Genomic DNA, 23139 nt, shown 5'->3' on the forward strand with positions numbered 1-23139 from the left:
CATCCAATAGTTGCCAAGACATTGCACTGACCAAAGCGTTGGGGCGACCACACTGCTAGCATGGCTAAAACAGTGTATTCATTGAAACTAAGGCACAAACTGAAACTTATGGCTTTCTACTATTTGTTTTGGACTAACAGAATAATAAAATATTATAGTGCTATCTTCAATAATATGAAGTACATTTAGTATATTAGCAAACACATAGTTTTACATTCCTGTGAAGTCAAACTGACATTTCAATTATAACTCTCTACAGTACATCACTATAACTTTTACCTTATTATATCTCTACATTGTGCTTATGGCTCATGTATTGATGACATACATTGCAGTCTTTTTGCTTTACTCAATACAGAAACAGTGAAACCATTCATTCGGTATCCTAAAGCAATTCACTGAAGAGGTGTCTTCTTTATGAAGAAATGTAGTGGTGAGAGTTTTAGAGTCAGGTCACGATGGCAATCAAGCACCTTTAAAGTCTCATACAAAGCGAAATTTGATAAAACACTTCAGTATTCAGTAGACTGAGGCATCCAGGTCATCTCAGGTTCCAGACCATTACTTGACCTCTACCCAGACCTGTATCCATCTCCTAACGTGATAGCATTAAGCTGAAACAGTTTACACTGTGATAAAACAAACTTAGAATAGAATTGCTACAATATGGAAATGATGCATTTCCACATACTTTACAGTAAAAGTTCTTTCAAGTTTCCTCGTTCCCTGAAACCCCTCTTTGCACAGCTTGTTCCTCTCCAAGATGTTTCTCCATCCCTTTTCTGCTGGTATTTTTCTGGCTGGATGTCTGTGCCAGTGGCACCTGAAGTGCTTCTGTCTACTTCCCCACACTACTGCTCTTTCTGGGGTTATTTTTCTGTGCAATGCCGTAGGGCACATGTGCAGCAACGGTGCCCATTTCTGCTGCTCCCTCCACATGAAACATCTGATCATCAAAGTAGATGTGAGGCCTTATCTTCTCAAGCATGGGACCCTTTGGTGCCCCTGCCAGGAACAAGGCCTCGTCGATCTCCAACCCCCAGGCCCTGAGTGTCTTCAGCGCCCGAATCCCAGAGCTGGCTGCACTACGAGCTGTGACCAAGTAGGTCCGAATCGGACAATTCAGACGCTGGCCTTTCGCATAAAACTTTTTCTGGAGCTTCCCAAGTGCCTCCAGGAAGCCCTTCAGGGGACCCTGCCAGAGAAGAAGAGGAGAGATCATAATAGAGCAAGGAAATAGAACAGAGGAGATTGTGTTTTTGTTGACTTCATTGTTTTGTCTTTTGTATTTTAAGCCTTATATTATTTTGTTGTTGCCTTGTCATGCCGTGTATGCAACAACAACAACATTTATTGAAGTAGCACCACTTTACTTTAATGTAGGACAGTTAGAAGCGAGCAAAGCGTACAGCTAATTTTATAAATTGGTGGCTGTCTGAAAGAACAGCGCACCAATTTATAGTCTGAGTCCCATTGCCTTTTAAAACCATTTAGGATATAATTTTGAATCATTTATTCTTAGAATAATCACTTAATCAAATGCATTTCATACCAAGAAAATCTGCATAACATTTTACTGGTGATTAGGGCTGCATGGAAATGGTGGAAATGGCAGCATTATGTTAACAGGGTCATTTTGTAGCCTCAGTTTCTGTTATACGTTTTTTTTTCCCTTTCTTTGTCTTTCTTCTTCTTTATCTTTTTAAAATGACACAAAAATCAAATCTCACCCATTCTGTGAGACTGAAATGCACTGACACCATCTCTTCCTTTAGCCTCAGGTAATAAAATATGAGATACTGAGAGGATATGAGACATTCATGGTGGTGGTATTTCCGTGCTTTCCTTTGAAATGACCATGTAGCTCCAAAATATCAAGAAAAACATCACTGGTGAACAGTACATATTTCAGATTATCCCATGAGTTTTAAATGGCTTATTTCAAAAGAAGAATAACTCCAAATGTGCCGATTTTGTGGAAAATACATACATGATCCAGTAGTGTGTCTTCGTGCGCTCTCTCGTGTTCAAAGAACTTGTCCAGCCCATGGGCCTTGAAGATGCGCTCGGACTCATCAGAGAAGAGAACGGCATCACCGTCGAACGCCACCCTCAGCTGAGTCTCTGATACCTCCGTCAGTTTTTCTGTCATGAACATTGTGGCTGCTGCAATGCCTGAACACAAACACAGTCAGAGAAACCATTAGTAATTGATTCAATAATATGAGTTTAAGGTAATAGGTGGTTGCACAACTCCAGGAACTCCCAAGGAAACCTAATTTCATTTTATTTCACTTCACTTCACAAACGTTACTTCATTTGATCTATTTATTTCACTTCATTTAACTTGATTGTACTTTACTACTTTAACTTCAATTTATTTCTTTTCTTCACTTAACCTCATTTCACTTTCAATTTACTTCATTTCACTTCACTTCATTCATCTTCTTTATTTTACCACACCACATCTAAATGCAATTGATTTTGCTTCTTAAAATTGAATTTCTCTTTACTTTGCTATCCTCACTTCACTTTATTTCATTTGACTTGACTAGAATTGTTTAACTTCACTGCACTTAAACTAACTGATACTTTAAAACCTGCTGAAAAAAGTGTACAAAGATATTTAAAAATAATATTTTTTTTAACCAACTTCCACATACTTTAATGTAATTCTGTCTTAAACAACAGAAAAAGAAGCAGTCAAGAAGGTTTTGATCAAGGCTGTTACAGCTGTGGCAGTAATTACTGTAAAAAGCACTCTCAGAAAAAGACACATTAAAATGGCTTATGAGAAGTATAACAGCCACAAATTGCTGCACAGCTAATTAAGACCTTTCAAGTAAAATGTCAAGGACACTTATGTTGCGTCTCTGGCCATGTTTGTGTGTGTGTGTGTGTGTGTGTGTGGGGGGGGGGGGGGGGGGGGGGGGGGGGGGGGGGTTGGTGAGTGTGGGCTTCCAACAGAGTCACTGCATTATTGACATTAAGCCTGTAAGTCACATGAAGGCTGTCCCTGGGATCACGTTGAGAGGTATGTGGTCTTGCTGTGATCAATCAGCATGGCAGTTTCCCTCTTAGCTCTACACACAGAGATTTAGACAGTCACAGCATTGTTTTCTACTTCTGATTACTTAAAAAAATGAAGGTCGAAGGAATCTTAAATATTCTGGATCAATCAACGATAATATGTATAAGTTTGAAACTAGTTTTACTCTCCATCCGGGTTTCACTCTCATGGCTCTGGATGATTTTCGATGTTTGGAGGATTGGTCTGCTCTATTTTCGTATGTGCTCTCCTCTTTTGACAGCGACGATAATGCAGCGTGACATATGCTGCACTGAACAAATTTAAACCTTCAGAAGTGGTTGTCACCTCAAGTCCCCACAAATTTCACATCAATATGTTTTTAGCTCCTTGTCAGCGCAGCATATTACTGTACCGACTTGTATTTCTTTGGCAAAGACCGGCGTGTTTTCAAATATTGATATTTATTCAGGGCCACAAGGAGCAAATGGGATGTTGCTGCCTGCTGGTATTCCCCTCAGTGAACGTCTTGATATGCTGTGACACGCAGGAATCCATCAAGGAAATACAAAAAGAGAGAATAATCAATATGCTGATTTATGGTAATGTCATTGCAGCACTGGAGAAGATGTCAGTCATCCCTAGTGGGATATGGGATAGAAATATAGCAACACATTCTCCCAATTCAGCATTAAGTGTGTGTGTGTGTGTGTGTGTGTGTGTGTGTGTGTGTGTGTGTGTGTGTGTGTGTGTGTGTGTGTGTGTGTCTCATTCGATTTCCATTTATGTTTAAAGACAGAACTGAGTTTGTGCAAGTTTTATTCCACTTGCAATTGCACTTAAGAGTACAGTAAAATAAATAAAACAAAACACAGTGATGGATTAAATATCTGAAGTAGATTTACATTGAAATGCATAAAAATCTATGCATGCCTGGAAGCTAGAAAAATACATTTAAACCTGGCCAACAGTAATGTCAAGTATATGTGCAGTAAATGTACCAAAACATGTAAAAGCAGTGTGTTTAGATGTACACTAATATATTTGTTATAGTTAGGTTTGTGTCACCGTCATTCATTTTGGACTTGAGTGAATTTAAAAATAAATAAAAGTAAGGTTAAAAGTAAGTCTATTTATCAAAATTCTCTTGACATAAAAAACAAAAAGAGGTTTTTTTTATAGCCTGTCAGGGTCTTACTGTAAAGAGGCAAGCACACACCTTCTCAGGCATTTTTTTGCCATCACAGTACATTTTTTCACAGTACAGGATTTCTTCTTCTTAATGACACTGATAAGAATAATATTTTATATTGCTGTTTTGAATATTAACTCATATCCTCTCATACATTTCACCCTTTAAAATGTTATCAGACATAAACCAATCAAAATGTAAATCATGAATGATCAACCCTCTTATCTCCTGAATGTGTGCTTTCCTGTAACCTAAATGAAACTGTAACACTGCATGATTGATCCTACTTATTTATTCATTATGTGGAAATTAAATAAAACCAATATAAAAATACATCTGAGCTTGGCTGAGCCATGTATTTGAATGGCCTCATTAATCAAGCATCTCCCAATGATCTCTGATAACTATTGGCTCATTATACTGTAGGGACATAATAATAATAATAATAATGATAATAACAATAATAATAATAATAACATTTGATTTGTAACACACTTTACATTTGAAAACAAATCTCAAAGTGCTACAAAACATCATAAAACAATAATCAAAAGACAAAAGTTTTGATAAAAAGAAATGTCTCAAGTCTCTCTCCAAATCTCTCAGCAGTCTGAGGTGCCTTCAGCTAGTCATGATCATTGTATCTGATTGGTATCATATATATGATCAATAATGTGATCATTTGAGAGCTGCTCTTAGAGGTTCCTATAATACTTTACTGTAAGCAGCGAGGTGATCGATAAATGTGTCTTTACCTTTAGAAAAGAATGCTTTAACTCCTACATTGGCTCTTTCAGGTATTCTTGAGTGTAATTCTTAGAAGTTTGATAAATACAAGCTCTGGATTTGAGTCATGTATACAGGGAGATGAATGACCAGGTTTCTAATGTTCCATATAAATGTTGTATCTTGTATATATGATCAGAAACAACTTGAGTCTGCCTTTTTTCCAGTCCTGTCTGATAATATGGATTTCTTGTTAGATACCATACATCTTTCATTCTGAGGTAAAAGATACACAAACTACTCTTTACTCTAATGTGTGTGTGTTTGCTCACCTTCAGCCAGCGCCTCTCTGACCTTTTCAGCGTCTGCAGACAGGTAAAGGTTAGTCTGCCAGGCCTTCAGGTAGCCAATAGGACTGCTTCCCCCTGTCATACAAAACCTCTCAATGAACAGGTCTGTGGACAAGAGAAACAAATAGCAACAAGAGATTTAGTTTTGGTGTTGGATGTCAGCATACAACACATTAACTGCATTACAGATCCATTGTAATAGTCTTACAAGTGCATATTTTGTGGCTTTGAATCTGTCATAGAGTGTCATGAATAGAAATGTGGGGAGTCATGGGAGGTGAAGTGGAAGGGAGATGGGGGTTTAAACGGGGTGAGAGGATAAATTTACTAACGCTTTAAAAGGTGGAGAGGGGTCTAGAGAGGGGATTAACCAAAAGGGGACATAGAAGGCCTGCGGAAATGGGGAGGGTGTGTAGATGAGAGTAGGAATTAAGACTGGTGGGAAAGTTTCTGTTTGCATTTTGGCTGAGGGGAGGCTCCGGCCTGATCCGAAGAGCAGAGGAGAGATGCTATGTTGAGACCGAGAGGAGACTGATATGAGGTAATTAGATTAATGATTGTGCTGTGGATCCTATCTGTCTCTACAGGTAAAATGAGCTGATATTATGAGGGGGCAGAGAGAAGAGGAGGCGAGGGAGCGTTAGAAAGGGCACAGGAGTAATGTAATAGGCGAGTGTTGGGGAGGAGATGTGATAGAATGAGTCTGAGTTGAGCTGAAGGTTATAGTACAATAAAAATGAGTTCATGACACCCAAGATAGATGGAGATATAGTAAAATTGAAGGTTAGTGTGGATGGGAGATTGATGTGCTGGTTATGTATGGAGAGGCTTTTATGTTAAGGCATTAATTCAAAGCAGCACTAGGCAAAAAAAACTTCTTAGACTACATCCACCCTAAAGGGGCACAGCAGCATTTTCTTACTTTTATATTGTTTGGTGACTCATGAGATATATATTACATACATATACATATATATTTATATACATTTTCTTTTCTTAAAAGACCAATATCATATTTTTATTAGAGCATCCTTTCCTGGTAAATATCTTTTCACCTGTACTCTTCCAATTTGTAATGCAACATTTCTGTTATCAATGTATTTTGTGTTCCGGTTGAAGTAACCCAGATGACATCAATCTGACACCACCGTAGTTATTTTCTTTTTACAGGGCTCCACCAGACTCACTGAAGAGATTATACAAATGTGTTTGATTCCCACACAAGAAAACCCTGAAGATTCACACCACCTGTCCAAATGAAATTGAAGTCAGTGATTAAACAAGATGGGAAGCAAAGCCTATAGTTAATTGTTGTCTTGACCACTTAACAACATAAAGGAATGGTTGTTAACACTAATTAGTAAGGTTTAGAAGTGACGGTAGGTGGATTTTGACACATTAATTATGTTCAGACCGAATGCAAAGTGAATATTAGAGGCGGTGCAAGTGCATACAAAGTCAGTTAAGATTCATGAGTTCAAGGTGTTCAACTTGAGTGAAAATTGACGCATTTCCTAGGTCTGCCTCATAAACGTGGAGAGACAAGAGGAAGAAATGTGAGGCTGGAGAACTGTTTCTGAGTTCAGACAGAGGCTGAGATGAACACACAGAAACATTTCCCTAGAAAACATCAGTGTGTCCACTGGTAGCTAGCTTTGTAGCTAATGCTTAGTTGGTCATCGGTGGTTTAAATACCAGCAGTCCAGCAGTCAAATTGTGCGAATAACACAATGCAAATATTCTCTTCACTTTCTGTCTGAACACACAAAAACAGAGACTTGCTATTTTCAACATTTGTGCTAGGCCACGCTAACTGACTGCAGAAGGAGCCTTATATTTACCAGACAGGCATGAGCCTGAGTCTTTACAAGAAAGTAAATAGCTGTATATCCAAAAATAGCAAACTTTTCTTTTAATGAAATGCAAGAAAATGCCGGCTGTTAGCGAGTCATTTAGAGGAGCACAACCACAGTCAGAACAAAAGAGTGCCAACTTAAAATAACACCATATTTCACAAGAACTGAATTTGAAAAGTAGAGTGATGTTCTTGTTCTTGTTCCTGTCCCATTAATCAACTCATAACCACTCAGATTAGCATGAGTCAGTACCCCATCAAGGAAACCTGAACTCAGAGCAGTCAACTCAATAATCTAAGATTTTCCAGTCCGACAATTCACACTGTTGATCCTTGCTTGTTGTATTGTAGTGCAGTTTTAAAGAAGAAGACAGTGAAACAGATGGAAACAAATACAAAAGAAAACAAGTCACGAACAGGCTGTAGACAGAAGGAGACATAAACTAAATGAAACAGGGGGACAGTGTTGCTTTAAGCCCCCTGTGTGATCTCTAAACCATTCAAAGAACCAACTGTGCTCAACTGATTTCCTCAAAGGTTTATTCAGCTTTGTAGTCGGGCCCTGGTGAGTTTGACCCACCCTATACAGTACCTCATCATCTCAAACTTCCCAAGCATTTGCTTCCTTTAATACTGGCGCCAAGGAGTGGGAGTCACTAGAGGGAACGTGTCCTCACCATTGATGTCGTTTTTTCACCCCCTTGCATAAATGTTATCTTATAATCTATCTTTGTATGATTTATTTGTTTGTACAAAAGATCAGAAACATGGTAATAAGAAAGCAGGAAATCAGCGGGACTGCGAGGACACTGCTTTCACATCAAAGAATGAGCGGCTTCATTGAGCAGTTGAACATTTTACCCTCATAGCGGCAAGGTGTATGTCCATACAAGATACTGCGTGCATATATGAGTTGTACGGTGGCTTCAGTTCTCATTTCCATAGAGAACGATAATGTCATGATACGAAATCTCAATTTGCTGCATATAGATCACAGACCTGCCAGTCATCTCAGCCCTTGGGTCCTATAATGGCGTTGGGTCCTGTCATGCAAAGTAGTGGCATGAAATAGCTGATTGGTACCTATGCTTGTCATTCACACCCATGCATTAACTGTACAGTAGTTGTCCCCAGTCATCCACATGTATCCTGCAGCTGATAAATATAGCAACAATGTAAGCAAATGCTAAGTATAAGTATTTATATGTTTTTATGAGGTGTTCATATTCAGGATATATATACGGTGAATATACAGGATATTGAGTGTCAGCCATGGTGACCTGCAGGAATGATGTTAAACAAACTCCTATCCCTGTGACATCAGAGAAGCTGTGTTTTCTTTGGTTCCGTAGGAAAGGTCAGAGTTCGGGGGACTATTTGAATGCGTTGGGCCTCTCATGCCGAGTACCACCGGAGAGATCTAACATGGATGTGTTGTATGCTGCTCCGGTGGCTCCACTAGGACTTGTTTTTGTTTCGGGCCTCTTAGATTATTCTTGCATCCCACAGGACATGATCTTGAACTCCCTAATCTTGAAGTTTGGAGGATCTGACGTTTGAAGCACCGAGCAGGAAGTGGTCTGTGATGAAAATGTCATCACAGGGTCGTAGATTTTCCTGGGAAGGGATCCTATCAGTCAGCTGTTCATACACTTTGTTGTTTGTGTCTCAGCTCAATTTGCATCAGCTTCAGTGTCCTGACCGACCAGGATTATCTCATCCCATAAACTCCTGCGTCTTGGAAAGTTGTTTGTTCTACCATTTTTTCCCCTTAAAGCTACATGTGGACACATTACACAACACCCAATAAATTGACCATGGGAAATGCTGAGCTCATAAAACCACAAAACCTTCTCCAACATAGTTTGTTGGTTGGACCAAAGTGGTGGAATGCCAGACTGAAACATCTCAGCAAGTATAATACAGATTGCCATGAAAGTTTGTGCAGACATTCATGATCTCCAGAGGATGTATCCCAATGACTTTGATGACTCCTTGACTTCTCCTCTAGCACCACCATGATGTCTTGACAACCATTGGATGGATTACCATTCAATAAAGTTCTGCTTGATTGCTGTAGACTCATCTTTAAAGTCTTGTTCACCTATCAATGGACTGCTGTCTAGTTCATTATTTTTTATAGCACCACTTAAGGGGCACCATAGTTAGAAGTTCTATAGTGTATGATTTAACAAGTGTTTTCTGATACTCCCAATGGGTTAGTGTACATTTAGTGGTCCAAAGCAAAGCACACATTTTCTCTACTTAGAGAAACTGAAGCTCATCTACTTTTTAATAAGATCTGATTAGATGTAAGACTCACTGTGATGGTTGATGGTGTTGATGAGCCGGATGCCTACATGTGCATGGTTGTACGTCACCAAAACAATGTCAAACAGTTCTTCACTTTGTGGATACAGCTCCCGCAGACGATTGTTGACTGCCTCCAGAGCCTTCAGTGTACAAAAGGATTACGTAAAAACATACACCATGCAAGTCTACAAGTGCTCACTAGATATTTTCCGTGTGTAAGTATTTGTTTGTTTGCAGTGTGGGATGACTTTGACCTTGACGAAGGGGAAAGCGGGTCCGGGGGCAAAGGGTTCATTCTCATGTTCGATTTGGTATCTCAAATACTCTTCAACGCCTTGCTGCTCGAACACCTTCTGCTCCCGCTCAGTTCGAAACAGCACCCGAGATGAAACAGCAATGGTCACTGCATTTTCTGGCTTAGGCTGTGGACAGAAAGGGAAGGATGACAGAGAATGATATAAAAGACATAAAAAGAAGAAAGGAAAGTCCAACTGAAGAAAGGAACAGTGATGAGCCACTCAGAATGAAAACACAGGGATAAGAGGTGAAAGGAGAGATTGATGACGATGAAGTGACAGAGTTGCACCTGTTTGAATGTTTCCTTTTAACTGCTGCTGTAACATCTTTTACAAGAGACATCAGTGGAAACATCGTTAAAACTTTATATGGACGCAGTAAAAGGTATCATTAGAGTTGTCTTCTCACATCTCAATTCATGCTACATGCAAAGACATTTGAAACATTTCATGCCCATTATCTACTGTAATACAATAACATTATCTATGAATGCTGGAGTGGGATCTGTTATTAGTAGAATGGTGCCATGTCTAATCATACGATAAGAAGATTTAATATGTTCAGCCACATATCCATGCATTCCCAATGCTTCATTCATAGCGGCAGGAATAATACAATACCATACAACTGCAACTACCTACAATATTTCATGACATGGTTTTGGTTATGATCATAGCCAAACACTATCTGTTACTTGCAATGTAACTTACAATCAGATGATTAAAAAAAAAAAAATCTTTACAACTGTTTATTGGAATTGCCCATAATTTCCAGTTAGGTGGAAAAAACTGACTATATTACAATAATCTTGTAGTTGTTTTTTAAATTGTATTGTATACTATTGAAATGTGATTCTACTATTTGTCTATTCTAGCAGTGCTGAATGAAGGCACAGTAGGCTATGACTCATTAAGAGGACATCGAGAAGGAATGACAGAGCCTTGCCGTCAGACTGATGTTTCTAGAGCTCAGAGTCTGTGTGTGTGTGTGTGTGTGTGTGTGTGTGTGTGTGTGTGCGTGTCTTTTTATCCACGACTCTCCTCCATGGACTCAAATGACCAGTACGAGATAGCACTGCGTGGCCTCATGTTGTGCTCATATTACCTAATGTGTCTGATTACAGTCGGGTGCCTGTGCTTGAAGGGGGAGGGCGGCATTCCGACCAGGGCAGGCGGCATTAGTGCCCACAGCGGGCAGCTGAACTTTGATGATGCCAGAGTGGTGGGAAGCGGGAAGAGGGGTGTCGGGGGTTGATGGGGCAGAAGGAGCTGACTAATTTCAAGTACAATAATGTACTGCATTAGTAGAACTTATTTAGTTGAGATGTCTTCTGGAAAAGAAACTCTAAACCATGCATGGTGTCTGTAATAATATGATGATGAGACAGATCTAATAATAATCTAATAAATCAAATTATAGAGATAATAATCTTTATCATCACTGTTAGTACAATGCACACAAGGGCAAAGAGAAGATGTGGGAAACTTTTCTGGAAAAACAAAACATCTGTGCAATGAAAAAAGATAATAAATAATGAATGCATTTGAGTCAATATATGTCTGCATTCATATGTCTTTGCAGTGAGGCATAGAATCTGTGTATTAGGACAGATGCATTCTTGTATATCAGAGCCTCATTATATGTACTGGTAAATAGGCCACATTCTGACAGGCGGTCTGAGCCATTGTCTCTCTATTTAGTTTAGTTTTGTTCCATCACAACACGACTTCCCACGTGTCATTTAAATACCTCTTACCACAAACACACATACACACACATCACCTAGGCAGGAGTAATCCTTGTCGGATTAAAAGGGGAATTTGTACAGTATCATTCAAATATAATCCAAGTTGAATCAGTTCTCTTTTTATAAGTGTCTATTGAACTGAATTGCAATTTCACACACATAGATAGATGCATACATACTGTACGATATGTGGTAATTTTCTCATGCATTATTATGTACAGTATGACACAGTACGAGATATATGTGACACAAAAAGTCTTGAAGAATGCAGAACATACTTGACCCACCTGCAGGCTTTACCTACATACAATATAGCAATGTACACACTCACACACACATGTAAAGATGGTGTTTGTACTGCACACCGACAAGAGTTGTGTTTATTTTGTCAACAGTAAAAGCTCCCCAAGGTGTAAAGGTTGCAGTTAGTCACAATTAAACACATATTCACAAAGAAGGGCAAAATGTTCAAGATTCATTTTAAGAATAATACATAATGCATAACCTCAGTGTTTGTTTACTTGATAATCATCAATTTGTCAACTCAAAAGGGAAAAAAAATAAGTGTAATTTATTTCTCTGTAGTGATAGTGCCCGCTCAGTGGTGGACAGTAACGAAGTACAAGTAATTCGTTACTGTACTTAAGTAACTTTTTAGCGGATCTGTACTTTACTTGAGTATCATTGTTTTGTGAGACTTTATACTTTGACTCAACTACATTTGGAAGAGGAAAATCTTACTTTTTACTCAACTACTTTCCAAAAACCTGTCGTTCCTTTCAATGTTCCTTTCCACAACATGCATGCATGACCAGCTGCTGTGACAGGTCCAAATGAACGTGCACCGCAAGTGTACCAATCAGAACACATCGTGTGTCGAGCAGTTTTGGCCCGGCCCCCTACCTGGCTACTTGTCCCAACTTGCCTTCTCCTCCATCCATATCTCTATTAGCATTCATTTGACAACGTTTCGCTGTCCAGTAGCCTGCCCTGCCAACACATGGAAGTTAATGAAGAAATATGTGTCTAGTGTGGTTTTCCCCCTCCCTATTAATTCCTAATCAGGTGATTTCCATTTAGTATGATGTGCTTATGATAATTTCAAAAGATATCAATACCAGATATCACAAATGGAAAACATTTTGTTTTCAGGGTGGTGTTAGTGGGCTTTTTAACCTTAAATGACTTGATTGAGTGTATAAAGGACATACCAAGACATTGGAACTACATTACACCAAATTACTTTTACTTTTGATACTTAAGTACATTTGAAGCCAAGTACTTTTATACTTTTACTCAAGTCGACATTTAAAGGGAGCACTTTCACTTTTACTGGAGTAATATTTTACACTAGGTATCTCAACTTCTACTCAAGTACGTGGTCTGTGTACTTCGTCCACCACTGTGCCCGCTACATGATGTGAATTTTTGACAGATGACAGCTGCAATAGTTGAGCTGACAGGTAGTAAAATGTATTTGGGAAGCTTCTATATTCTGCAACCTGGAAAAACGAATTCAGCTAAATATGACATGACTCTAAAAGCCTTTTGGATAACACTAAGCTCCTACACAACTAACTCATCCTAGCACTCCTCTCTCCAACTCTGCCATGACTTGATATTTAGCTGATATTGTACTAAACAACTCAACTCTTGTGAGATTTTAGAAAAAAAAATCTCTCTTTGAATGAGACTGAGTTAGACACAACAACAAACAGGCAGGGTGTAGCAAAAGGTAAAGAAAAACTTAATTGTATTGTGCTTTCCATAATGTAATCAGACACATAATAACAATCTGAGTCTGTCAGTGGCAACAATTTTTAATGAACATACATTGACGGGCCACTATTTCAATGTCAGATTATATCGCAGCCTGTTTTGTGGCTGCCAGCTGCAGCGCTCTCACTTAATGCTTACTTAGACATTAAAAGATGGGAAAATAGTGTTCAGGTTGAAAAATACCAAAGTATCCCTTTAACTAGCTGCAGGGCTGATGTTAGCAGTTGCCAGTCACAGCCATCATGTGGATACTCTGTACATAAGTTACCCTATATAACACATTGTGTCATTCAAATTACCCTGTCATTTGAATCCTGGGGTAACGTAATGTTGCTGCTGTGATTCAGCTGGGGTTTAAATGTCAAATGTGATGATGAAATGTCAGTCTGGTGGGAATACGTGCTAGGTTCACCTTTCTCGGTGAAAGCTAGCTTGCCTAATTTCTATTATAAGTGAAATAAACTTAATAGTACTTTATATTTGTTGTAACATATTTTTTTAATTAATCCAACATGATATGCATGCACATAGCAGCTCTGTGCTCCCTGAAACTTAACTGTTGGGCAGAAATTATACATATCGGAATAGCACCAATTTTTTACGACAAGTGCCGTCTAGCACTCCCAAAAAAACAAGAGCATTATGGTCTACATGAATTATCATGCCTAGTGGTAGGCGTTGAAGATGGCAGAGAGAACAGACATGAAAGAGAGTATGCCAGTCCAGTATGCTAGCAAGGCTATGTTGGGCCATTGCCACCCAGCCTCTCCATCCCCAATGTCAGTTTGCTTTCAAACAAAATGGATAAACTCAGACTACGACTATCATCACAGACACCCATTCAGAATAACTGCGTGATAGTTATTACCTAAACTTCCAGGAGTTCTGCTATCGAGCTAGCAAGGCCACTCAAACCATGCAAGTAGCCTGTGAATTTATGTAAAAAATGTAATAAATGGTGCCATCATTGCCAAGCACTGCTCACCTACCATGGGAGTTCTCTGTTGTTATTGTTACACTGCTAACCTCGCACTTGGCTACGTGCTAAAAGCAATAACCACACAACAGATGCATTCCTAAAAGGGGTCTTCATTGTTGTTGGATACTTAAATCATATCAATCTGGAGAGTGTGCTTCTAAAATTTGACCAACATTTCAACCAACATATGAGCGGGGAAACACAGTGAACTACGTCTACTCAAATCACCAAAGGACACAGAGCCTAATCTCTTTTACATCTCGGACAATCTGATCATCTATCACTATTCCTAATCCAGTTTACTGTCCTGTCATTAAGAAAAAGAAACCCACCACCACCACTATTAAAATCTGGTGTGAAGGAGCAACTACAAGTACATCAGGCCCTGTGTTGAAAATGTCACCACCAACAAACGCATCTGTGTTTTCCCGGACAGAAAACCATGGATCACAAAGGACCTTTTGAAGGACCACCACACAGTCTTGATCTGCTGATAGAGAACAGTACAGCCAGTCACAATATGAAGAAAGGCATCAAATGTGCTAGGCCCACATACAAGTAAAATATTGAGGACCATTTCGCCAACACGAATCCAGCATAGCACCAATTACAAGAGGAACAAAGACTCACTTACAGGTAACAATGCCTCGCTGGCAGAAGAACGTCACTGCTTCTTTGCCCAATTTGACACAGAAGGGTTAGATAATGTAGCTACATCCCCACCAGCTACTACCAATTACATACTTACCATGGATGTCCTCACTGCACTGACCCAACACAAACAGAAAGGACACATGTGAAAGCTTTTTTAGACTACAGCTTTGCATTCAACACTATTATCCCTAGCAAGTTTGCCACCAAACCGCTTGATCTGGGTCTTAGTAACTCCCTGTGCATGTGGATCGAGGACTTCTTTTCGAACTGCCTACAGACAATCAGACTCCGTCCCCAACCTTGCCCAAGTCTGACTCTCACAAGGCCTGATCTCAAATAGGGACAGGACAGCCTACAGAGAGGAAGTTTGCAAAATAGCAGGATGGTGTACAGAAATCAATCTATCACTGACCATTAAAAAAACAGTGATAGTCATCATAGTCTTTAGGAGACACTTTGAGGACCTCTCTCCTCTAAATATCAAGAGAAGTTGAGAAGGTTTCCAGCTTTAAGCTTCTAGGAACCCACATTGACGAGGACTTTACATGGACAATTTACTCTACGATGCTCTGACCAACAAAAGTTCAAAAACGGCCGTACTTTCTAAGGATACCATGAAGATGCTTGTGTCTCACTACCCCTGCTCTATAGAGAGTATACTGATATACTGTATTACAGTATGGTATGTCAACTGTTCAACAGCAGACAGAAGAGCTCTCTAGAGAGTCATAAACACTATCCAGAAAATTACTGGCCTCCCCTTGCCTTCCCCCTCCTCATTGGAATATACCTTCAGATCACAATGACTCCGCAAAGCCATCAGCATTCTGAGGGATGCAACTCAACTCACCCCTATCATCAACTCTCTCTGCTGCCATCTGGAAGTGACAACGGGGCTTTAAACATCCGCACTTCAGAGTCATCACTGAAATAAACTCCACAAAACACTACCCCCTTCCCAACATCATCATAACACTCACCACACTCACACACCGCAGGACTATCAACTAGAATAGTATTTCCATACAACTGAGGACATGTGTAATAACTTTTGTAAATGTCTGTATATAGTGTTCAATAACATTAGTGTAAGATGCAATAGCATTGCAACAATGTATAATAGTATTATTATATTGTTTTTCTTTTTTTAATGTTATCTTTTTAGTATTATTCCTGTCTGTATGGGCAGGTGTGAATAGAATGATAAATTAAACATTTTAAGAGCTGTAAAACACGTGTCGTTGTAGGACAATGTGCAATGACAATAAAGGCAATCTGTTCCATTCGAAGACATCTTAAATCACTCATGTTGGATTGTTGACAAATGGGGAAAAAACTTATGTTAGGTTATAAAGGGTCAATGTCAGAATAGTTTTTCCTCACACAATAGCGAGGAGAATACAAATGTCAGTTCAACTTTAATTTTTGAGTCGCACCTCTAAGGCACCATGGGGGACCATAGCAGAACATGTAATCTGTCAAGTGACCGTAAAACTCAAACATCAGAAGCACGTTTACATTTCAAAAGGCAGTCCACTGTTAGGAACACTGCATACTGAGGTTCATCAGCTCAGCTCACCCACAGAAATCCAGTCCAATATGAATAAACACAGCAGCACAATGCAACAAGTCAGGTGGTTGATTAGTAGAATGGGTGTGTCCGTGGTCATGCAGGCACACTGACAGCCATCATGGGGGGGGGGGGGGGTTAAAAGAAAGTGAAAGGACAGAGGTGATGGTTGCAGCCATGGACACAACCTTTGACCTCACACGATGAAACAACATACTTACGAAGAACACGCCTCCCTCCACCTTCCGGGCTCGTCTTGCTGTCACCTTAGCAGAATGACAGTTTGTTTTTATTCATCAGAAGGAAATCCATTACATTTGATAGAGCTGATTAAAAGAAGCAAAGTGGTTTCTACTATTTTTTTAAACCTATAGTTCATTTGCTAATGAAACTTAACGAACTTCCCCTTGGTTAAGATTGTTTTCACACAGAAAAAATTCAAGTAAACCAAAATGCGTCACTAAAAGCCACATGAGGACATTCATGGTGCTTATCGGTCAGACGTGTGGTGTGAGAGTAGACGTAGACACAGGAAGAAGCAGGTCAGATTGCCCAAATATCAATCAAAGCAATTTATTTTGTTGCACTAATCCAGGTCAGACCATGATTTATTCTTCATTAACTGCTAGCAACTGATGATTTCACTGATCCACATCCCAGTATGCAAAGCACACCTTGTGCAGAAGCCGCTTAATTCTAACTTGGAAAGTACACCTTGTAGTTTGGTTAGATTGGATTATGCTCCAATCACAAACAACTACTCCAGAATTCATTGTGGCCAAAGAGAGACTCCTTCCTGTACCGAGTCTCTGTGAGGTTGTTTTATTCCACACCTAAGTATGATTACTTTGTTCAAATCTGCCCAAATAAATTGTACCTGGAAGGAAATCAAACTACATTCAGATTCAACTAGATTAAACAAAGCAGGTCTGAAAACGCCATTAAAGACTGTGAATGACCTGTTACGGTATGTTTGTAATGCCTGGCACACAAATAAAGTTTCCACACATTCCTTTAGTTCTATGACGGCACAGTTGTATACACAGTTAGGTCAAACTACTTTTAATGTGTTGCTCTTTTGAATGTTGCTATGAGATGTACGGGACCTCTGGTGCAGTTTATCCATTAGAGTCAGTTTGCTCTATGAATAACATGTCACACATCCTGAGAGTAATCCAAATGCAGGAGTCCAGTTCTGTGCTGTGATTTGATACCCGTAGTGTTAACAGCTTGCCCTCTCTCAGTGGGCCCCTTACTCACTAGGAATGCCTTGGTCACAAGGTTGCTTTACATACAAACCCAACTGAACTCTAATTACCTCCTTATTGATCAGCATTCTGGAAAAGGCAAATGAATATAATTAAATATGCTGGGAATCAAACTTAAAAATTAATTTGTATTCATTTTAAGTTGTACTTAATTCCTGCAGGAATTTAAAAAATTATGTTGACACCCTCTCACCCCAACCCCAACCCCCACCCCCACCCCCCTCTCCCTCTCCCTCTTTTCCAAACACTATATATTAATCCTGTTAGAGCTCTGCCAGATCAGCAGGACTGGTATCTGTGCATAACCCAGATGCATGACTCATCTGTTATTTACATATTGAGGCTGTGAGACATCCCTTCCACCCGTCCGTGGATTAAAATAGGAAAGGTCCGAGGGATTTCCAGACAACAGAGGCAGAAATGTGGAGGGGGAGGCAATGGGAAAAAATAAAGAGGTGTGAGTGTGATCAGAAAGTGATGGGGTGGGAGCAATTTTTTTTTTTGGGGGGGGGGGCTGATATTTATAGATAAGTAAAAGGCCAGCGATGATGCAGGCCTTGGCAGATATAGTGGCATGAGAGTGTGACTGCACACACAGCTAGTTACAGCAATGCTAATATACTGGTTTGTCTGGAATCAGGCCAATATTGGCATTTTGCTATAACTCACATGAACTTGAGCAGGGAAGTGACATAGACCTCTGATATGATGTTGTTTGATTACATGTATAGTGTCTAAACCATTTGATAAGTGCTTAATTGTCTACATAATACTTATTATTAGTGTCCCTGAGTCTATATTGTTCCAGGCATACTTCAACCATTCTATTTCTGAAAGAGGCATTTACAAAGCCCAAATTTATAGGTATAAACTTCAAAGATCCCAGATCAGTTGACCCATGCTTATCATACTGTGAAGGATTGACAGGACTGTTTACTGACAACAGTGCCAGAATAAGGCTTAATTACAAGTAGAGGTACTTAGAGATAGTAGTAGAAATAGAGTAGTACAGTAGTAGAAATTAAAGCAACATGATATATAGTGGACCCTAACCCTAACTGTTTTAACTTTTCCTTGACTGTAATGACTACCATTGCATATTTCTTAAGTTGTGCCTAGCTAGCAAATTAAGCTAACATTGTCTTGTAAAGGAACAGCATTATTGTAGAGCTACTAAGTAGTAAAATTTAAGATAATACTCTACCTTTTTCATTCTAACATAACTTTGGCTTCCTGCTGGTTTAATGTTCTCTTACATTCCTGGTGAACCAAGAAAGAGGTTAGCATGAATAGGATAGCGGTTTAGTTTGGCAAAAGTTATCTCAAATCATAAGTAAAAGGACAAAAAAGAGCTGCTTACTTAAATCATTGCAAGACCAGCATCCACACAATAGAGAAATACAACACAGTGGATTTGCTAATCAAGAACTTGAATTATATTTGGTTACAACATTGTTTCATAATGCTCTACGTACTGAAGCAAGTTAGCCAGACATGCTAACTTTTTGCAGCATAACTGTTGTCTTCCCGTCCACCATTTTCATACTAGCATGTAAACATTATCATTGCTAAATAAGCCTGCTAACTAATGACACAAAACCTATAAAAGGAGTAATTTATTTTAGTTCAAGATCTGTTCAAAATGATGTGTTAAGTAGCAAACCTTTTTTGGTTTGACTGTTTATAAATCATAAGGTATAAATTATAACCCAATTTTGTGTTAGACCTTTTTAGCAAACCTAATTCCAAATTATTACCACAGGTTTTACACACATTTTAGGACGTTACGGTCAATAGGCCTCCTTTAAAGTAAATTATACCTTCTTTTTGAGTTAATACCTGTTATCCTCCTCGGTCAAAATTGACCTGTGGACAGCAGTAGGGCAAATATTTCCATTTTTCCTGTTCCAATCATTCCCTGTATAAACTAATGAAACTAGAGCATTTTTTAAAAAGTGCTGAATCAAACTGTCTCTCCAAAGACTGAATATTTACAATAAATTACCCACTCCATTTGCAACAGCCCCTAAGTCATATTCCCCTCTTGGACTTTGACCACAGAGTCAAGTGCTGTAGATGAGAAGTGGCTTTAATCTAATATGAATGCTACTTAATTACACTGACCCAGTGATTTAATGGGAATTAAAATAATATTACTGACAAATGAAATGAAACAGTTAATAAGTTGCTCATTTAGTTTTTATTAATGAGGCCCACATCGTTAAGTAAAAGGTCCCATTACACAAAAAAGTCACACCTTTGAGCAGTATCCATTAAGTATTCTTTCCTATTCATTCGCTAGGGTAACCAGGTATGCATAAGAGAGATATCATCCATGAAAAAGTGGGGCCTTTATGATTAATGAAACACTTCACATTTAATGTAGTGACATATTATATGTTAATAATAATCACACAAACATTTTTGTAATAATTCTGCTTTTTACTGAAAGCATTATCCCCTGATGGGTCGTAATTCTAGTGGTCTTGACATCATTGCCATCTACTCAATTACAATTCTATCATGTAAAGTCAAGAGATATTCATTTAAATAAAAACCCTGTAATCTGTGTGCTCCATTATTGTGATTAGTAATGTATTATAATGCTGTTATGTGTCTTCAAAATCTAAATATTGTAACTATGTGAACATGCAGCTTTTAGTCAAGTGAAGGCAGAGGTGTATCCATTAAGCCAGATGTATAGCTTTATAATGGTAATGTACTGCAGTAATACATAGATTGATAGTTGAGTAGTATCACTGCTATACATTAATGGATGCTTACAGTCTGAAAATACACCTCTGTCCACACTAATCCTCAAGCAGTAGAGATTATACAGCTTTTAGCTACTTTTAGCCCTCATGTAACTTCTTCTTGCCAGCGTTTTTCTCTTTTCCTCTTTCCTATATTCTGTGATCCTGTGCCACTCAAATGCTATTGTATAATTTCATTTTGTGTTGCTGTTCTTCATTTCAAAGTCACCCATATTGGCTCAGTAACCTGTGCCCTGATTCTCAGGAAATGCTGCTGTGTCCTATGCAGTATGTTGATGTCCTACAATGCTGTAAACAACCCTAAACCCTCCCAGTGAGCGGGTCTAGTTCTCTTTTAATTGTCAGCTCATATTCATGTTAACCTTTAGGAAACTGGAATTTTACTCCTTGGAACGTTTTTGAGACACGAAGTCACTCTGGGAACAGAACTATGGACCTATCGATTGAGGTTTGGTATGCCAGGTAGCATTCGGTTTCATTGAACATAACATCTGCTGTGTCAATTGAAAAAATATCCCCTTGTAATAGACAAACTACAAACTACAATCTAACAAACTAATCTAGACAAATTTATAAGCCTCCAAATCATGAGTACAATTGTCATTTTTTTGGTGTTGAGTATCTATGACATCAAACTTTTTGGTCCCTGAAACAGATGCACTATGCCTCACTTTGCCGGACCAGCCCCCCATTTATGAGCTACACTCAATGTAAACATGTGAGTCTAAGTAATGAGCTGGCGAGTGTGGCAACAGAGAAGATGAGGAGAGAGGTGGAAGGAAATAACCTGGGTGGAAAGTTGTCATCTGCTATAATGTCTTTTACTATATCCTGACCTAGACCTGCTGATAGATGTTGATTTGACATAACAACTTACTAAGGCTTGGTTAGACTTACTGGCTTTGGCTTGGTGGTGAGGCCCAGGTGGTCTTGATCAAACTCTTCTTTCACTTCCCATGATCCTCTGCTGTCCCCGTTGGAGGACGGGGAAACTTTGAGCTCCTTGACCTGTCCACTCATCACCTGTACGGGGTCCAGACTCATCTTCACCATAGATAATCCCCCTTCTGTGCTCCCAGAGGTACCCTCCGACCTGCCCCGAATGCTCTACCTATTATAAACACACAAGTCTCTTCTTGGGTCAAATGATGTAACCGGGTAAACAAAATGTCCTGCTACAGTTTGTAGCATTTATCCTATCATGACAACAGGATCACTACAGTAGCTTGGAGGGCTTGCACCTGCCCTGAGAAAGCACCAGAAGTGTGGAGAGTAGTGCTCACTCTTCTGTCTCCTTTATCCCTTTTTTTCTTTCCTCAAGAGGATTACTGCTCACAAATTCCAGAGGACATGAGAGACGCTAGCTGTTAGACCCTCACTCATTCACAACCATTATCCCTGTTATACATGCATACACAGACTGTCACACGTACAGGCTATCCCTTCTAAGTGTTTTGCAGGCTCTAGTCCATCTGCTGCTATCTCTCTCTGTCTCGTTTTCCACGCACTCACACCCCCCCTCCCACCTCCACCCTGTCCCATTCAATCACTCTCTCAGCTCCCTGGCTTCGTTCCTCTCTGTCCTCCCACTGACCAATCACAGCCCCGCTTCCTTATTCAGCATGGCCCTGCCCCCTCCCCGCTGTGCCTTGTTGACGGTGCAGTTTGCCCAAGAGGCTCATGGGACTATCACACACTAAGTACACAGCAAAAAATAGCCTTAGACCATTTAATCTCCAACTAAATCATGTTTTTATATGTGAGATGGAGTGAGATCATGTTGCTTATCTGATAATGCTAATCTGGAGGGAAAAAAACAAGATGCTAATTTAAGATTTATAACAAATCAACCGTAGAAATTAAATGACATCTGTCCTCATATCGGTAAATTGTTTCTGTATTGTAATACTGACCCACACCATCCCTAACCATATTTAAAAAATACCTAAAGGGTAAAATAACATGCAGAGGAAAGTGAAAAACAAGTATCAGTTGAGAAAGAAAATAGCTGATAACTCTGGGAAAGAATGCCATGGAGGGAGGGAGGTGGAGCTCAGGCTATGGGGAGTTGAATTAGCCTAAAGGTAGCAGATAATGGATGTAACCTTCATCTCAAACAAAGGTTGTACACCGAGTGAAACACAGGGCCATTAGTGTCCTTACTCATGCATACTGAACTCAGGATAGTATCAGGGCTTCAAACAACCAGAGCCCCCCCCCTCTCTGTGGTTTGTTGTCTTGTTTTATACAAAGGTGGCTTCACACATTCATTTACAGGCTATTTTAATCACAAGGACACTGATGAATTTTTTCTAATCCCTCGATGGCTACTGTCATCCCGCAATGATGTACTACTGAGTTGCCACCAAACATTCTCTGCCTACATGTGCAGTGAAGAATTCATATTGACTTATTATCTTTGCAGCATGATCAATACAGTCAATATTCACAGCTAAAAACTAACGCTGGTGGAATATCTTACTCTGTGTTTTTAATTATTCAGGGCATTTGTTCATTAATATTTGATATATGCATTAATATTTATTGCTCACAATTTTATTTATTTTGTTAATTGTATAATTAACTGTAATAACCATAGTAGCAATA

General features: G+C 39.2%; 1 protein-coding gene across 3 annotated transcripts; it reads right to left on the bottom strand.

Annotated features, from left to right (window-relative positions):
* Positions 1-838: 838 nt before the first annotated feature.
* On the bottom strand, positions 839-21588 carry nt5c1aa (5'-nucleotidase, cytosolic IAa). 3 transcript variants are annotated; one of them, XM_053334502.1, is made up of 7 exons: positions 21430-21588; positions 16712-16756; positions 9719-9886; positions 9475-9604; positions 5279-5401; positions 1991-2175; positions 839-1195 (listed from the first exon to the last, which is right to left on the bottom strand). In XM_053334502.1, exons 1-7 carry the CDS (start codon positions 21583-21585, stop codon positions 839-841), a joined length of 1164 nt encoding a protein of 387 aa, XP_053190477.1. In that variant the 5' UTR covers positions 21586-21588. The 3 variants fall into 3 exon arrangements, with proteins under 3 accessions (XP_053190477.1, XP_053190475.1, XP_053190476.1); XM_053334500.1 differs by having other exon boundaries at positions 16712-16745; positions 21416-21585; XM_053334501.1 differs by lacking the exon at positions 16712-16756 and having other exon boundaries at positions 21430-21576.
* Between the last annotated feature and the right edge of the window lie 1551 nt (positions 21589-23139).

Source organism: Scomber japonicus, chromosome 15 (assembly GCF_027409825.1).
Source record: "Scomber japonicus isolate fScoJap1 chromosome 15, fScoJap1.pri, whole genome shotgun sequence".
Taxonomy (NCBI): Eukaryota; Metazoa; Chordata; class Actinopteri; order Scombriformes; family Scombridae; genus Scomber; species Scomber japonicus.